This window comes from Mastomys coucha, unplaced genomic scaffold, assembly GCF_008632895.1.
Source record: "Mastomys coucha isolate ucsf_1 unplaced genomic scaffold, UCSF_Mcou_1 pScaffold11, whole genome shotgun sequence".
In the NCBI taxonomy this organism is placed as follows: Eukaryota; Metazoa; Chordata; class Mammalia; order Rodentia; family Muridae; genus Mastomys; species Mastomys coucha.
Window position 1 is genome coordinate 6,664,207 of NW_022196893.1, and position 3,863 is coordinate 6,668,069.

General features: G+C 48.8%; 1 protein-coding gene across 1 annotated transcript in view; it reads right to left on the bottom strand.

Moving 5' to 3' along the window:
• Eef1d (eukaryotic translation elongation factor 1 delta) overlaps positions 1-3,863 on the bottom strand; it is a 15,869-nt gene that overhangs the window by 2,836 nt on the left and 9,170 nt on the right. Inside the window, exons 5-7 of the mRNA XM_031359353.1 lie at positions 562-618; positions 145-244; positions 5-67 (exon numbers count right to left, since the gene is read on the bottom strand). Coding sequence (XP_031215213.1) covers positions 5-67; positions 145-244; positions 562-618 — 220 coding nt within the window. The remainder of the gene's footprint in view (positions 1-4; positions 68-144; positions 245-561; positions 619-3,863) is intronic.

The window sequence follows — 3,863 nt, forward strand, 5'->3', positions numbered from 1 at the left end:
GAACTCTTCTCCAGAGTGCTCAGCCGGGCCTCCAACTTGGAAATGGCCTGCTGCAAATCTTGCACCACTGTGGGCACAAGGGGGACACCAGTCAGAGAGCAAAGGCTGGACCTGGAGCCCCACCTGTCAGGCGCAAGCCCTCACCGCCTCGAAGGTTCTGGTTCTCCACTTCCAGACTGGCAATCCTCACAATGAGCTCACTGTGGTCTCCACCAGGTCCACTGGAGGCTCCAGGGCCTGAGCTCTGCAAGGGAGGAAGAAGCTGCTCTTAGTCTTTTAGCCTGCTTCTAGGATGCCCTCACAGCCACTCAGAAGCAGAGCCCAACTGAGTGGAAAGTCTGGCAAAGGCTCAGTCAGTCCTAACAGGTACCCTGTGGTACTTAGTCAAAGTTCTGCTGGAGAAGCAACAAGGGAGGTAAGGGACCACAAGACATCCTTCCTGCTTAGGGTGAGCAGTGAAGACCCGCTGTCTTCAAGAATAGCTGTACACTGTGACCATCTCAGCCAAGCAGAGCGTAAAGGAGAGGGGAGCCAAACAGAAAGCAACAGGACAGGACTTACAGTCCCAGGGGTGGCCTGGCCCAGGGCCTCAGGGGAGTTGGGCAGCATCACCTTGAGCTAGAAACAGGAGGGAAAGCAATTGAGGAGCTAGAAGGAAGGAGTGTGCAGGTGGTGCCAGCACCTGTGATCTTGCTCCTGAGGTGGCCCCAGAAGGCTCAGGAGGGCACACAGGGCAGGCCCCCCTTGCAGGAAACTCAGGCTTCTGCTTCATGCTCTCAGATGTTAGCTCCACTCATAGGTAGGGAGGTTACCGACTCTGAAAAAATAGTTGCATGCAAGTCCTAGCCCAACAGGCTCTGCTAGGACGTCCTCTGGGGGGCAGCCAAGCACTCTTAGTATTTGCCAGGCAGAATCTGCTCCACAGAAGAGGTAACAGGCAGACAGCAAGCACAGACCTTTGCCCAACAGTGAGCTATGTGGGCCTTCCCCCTAGTGACCCAGTAAGGCAGCATTAGGGCTGACAGTAATGATAACCCGATTTGTTTGTTTGTTTGATTGTTTCGGTTTTTCAAGACAGGGTTTCTCTGTGTAGTCTCCTTGTAGATCAGGCTGGCCTTGAACTCAGAGAACTGCCTGCCTTTGCCTCCCGAGTGCTGGGATTAAAGTGTGCCACCATGGCTGGCTACTTTTTAAACTTGGTATGACAGCAGAAACCTATGGTACAATTTGGCAGAGCTGGCATTCAAGGGAGGTACCTTTAGTTTACCTGCAAGCAAGGCCATGCAGTTCAAAAGCTAGAATATGTGAATGGAAGCTAGGCTGGAAAGCAAGGGCTGTTTCCAAAACACCTGGGTACTTTCCCACTCTATACAGCAGGCCTTAGACAAAACAAAGGACCTGGCAAGGGACGCCCAGCTGAGCCAAGACAGGAAATGGCTGCTGAGCCTGACCCAGCTTTTGGGGGGGCTGAACTCAATGTGCCTGGCCAAGTGCACAAATCTTTTACCCTAAACCATGGGATCATGAGTTTGGATTTGGGAATGGTAGGATGAGAACAGAAGTCAGGTAGGACCAAGAAGGGGTCAGGCATGTGCAGCCTTTTGAAAAGGCTGTACTTGAATCTCCAAAGCTTGTAATGTTAGTTCACACAGTAAGGCAGATTTAATAGATGAACTAAGGCCCTAGACCAGTGGTTCTTAACCTGCAAACAAAGATTTACATTAGATCCATAACAGTTGTAAAATTACAGTTATGAAATAACAATAAAAATAATTTTATGGTGGGGGGATCACCACACCATGAGGAACTGTATCAAAGGTCGCAGCGTTAGGAAGGATGGGCTCTAGACGCTCAGCAGCGGGAACCAGGCAAAGGGAGGCAAGGATGATCAGACAGGTGGAAAAGATGGAGCAGCTTCCCTCCAGACTTCTGAAGGACCGTGTGGACACCTTAGGCTCTGCTCCACGAGATGCCTCTAAAGATCTGACCCCCAGAACTGCAGGATGGCAGATCTGTGTCAGTTTAAGTCACTAGCTAGCTATGTGGGGTGCTGCTGGGACAAATTCCTCAAGATGTGGAGAGGGCAGCAGGCATAGACCTTAAAAGGCAGGAAGTGCTGTAGGGAGTTTAGTGCCTCTGTCTCGAGGACTTCTGCGTGAGATCTTCAGTTGATTTTTGTTTTCCTCTCAAAACACCCACTACAGTGCAGACCTCAAACATGTGGCAGTCCTCTAGCCTTAGCTTCCCTAGGGCTCTGACTGCATACCTGGCCAGGAAGCTGATATTTCTAAGTCAAGTGCAGAAGCTGGAACGTGCTTTCTTTTTGCTACTTTCGGGAAGGAACAGAGAAACTGAGGGAAAAAACTGGAGGAGAAAGAAGCCAGGGCCAGATGGCTGGGGGAAATTCTTTAATACAGTTCCTCATAGAGCACACAGGGAAGTCAAGAGAAGGAAATGTGGAAGGTAGCAGTGGCTGCCTTGGGAAGGGCGGAAGGTCAAAGAACAGGTATGTCATAGATGAATTTCCACAGCCATCTTGACAGAAGCCAAGAAATGTGATGGGACCAAAAATTCCCAGGAGTCTCCTGTCATGACACAGATTTCTGTAACAAAGTACATCTGCAAGGCTCCTGAAATTATACTAGTAAAAACACTATTAATTTAGACTAAAAAAAGGGGAGTCAGGATGAAATAGTAAAAAAAAAGACCAAAAAAAAAAAAAAAACACACACTTTCTTAAAGACTAAAGATCTCTTTTACAAGCAGGAAGGTTGTTAAAATTCCAACCTCAACTGTGCTATTTAATGAAAACTGTCTCCCAGTGGCCAAATGAGCCACAAAGGAGCCATTCAGGGGGCCTGCCTGGATTCTTAAACTGTTTGGAACCCCTTCTACATTTCCCTTTCTTGAATGGGAGTGCCTGCTGCCTATGAACCTGATGCTTTACACAGCATGCTTTCAAAAATGGCCAGTCAGAAGACAAAACAAGAACCTGAACTATATGGGCAGGCTTGGTTCAGTCCCAAGAATCCTTGTGATACTGGGATGCAGGAGGGCCACAGGGATAAGTAGCAGCTGGGAGGGTGAGGTGCCAAAGGACATGCATTAGCCCAAGAAACGCAAACTGATAGATGCTCAGAGCCTCAGAAGGAACACACTCTACTGGTCTTTGGCCCTATTTCAACTTCTGACCTTCAGGACCATTTTGATAATAAATTTGCAGTTAAGTAGTAAGGTTGTGGTAACCCATTAAAGAGCCATCAGAAAACCGGTTCCAGGACACATAACCCACTCCAGACACAGAGTGAGGTCCAGACTTCTTTGGCGTAAGGGAGTTAGAGCAGGTCTGCCTAACTAAAGGGTACACCTTCATCATCGAGTCCAGAAGGCTATGGCCAGATGGGGCATATCTGGCCTTGCTACCCACAAGGTCCCTCCCTAGGACTTAGTCTAAGACTTTGCTGCCTAGCATACTGAACCACATAATATTCCTCTTCCTACGAAAGGCCCTACCTAATCAAGAGGAACAGAGTGGTTTAAGGGATAGGAGGCCCGTGCTACCTCTCAGCAAGGGAGCAAGCAGGAAGACTTCCGAGGCATGTGCTAGCAATACATACCCTGCAGAATGACACTGACTAGCCCAGGCAGCCCACGGCAGGCACTGAAGGAATAACTAGAGTGAGCTCCAGTATGCATGAGAGAGACACATGGAAAAGTCTAGAGAGCAAGACCATTTTCCATGACAGTGTGGGCACAGGCTTTGGCACTCACATCCTACAAGGGCACAGCATTACACCTTGTGCCCTAACTTGCTCCAAAGGCCAAAACAGTCAGCAGTACTAAAGTTTTTTTTTTTTTTTTTT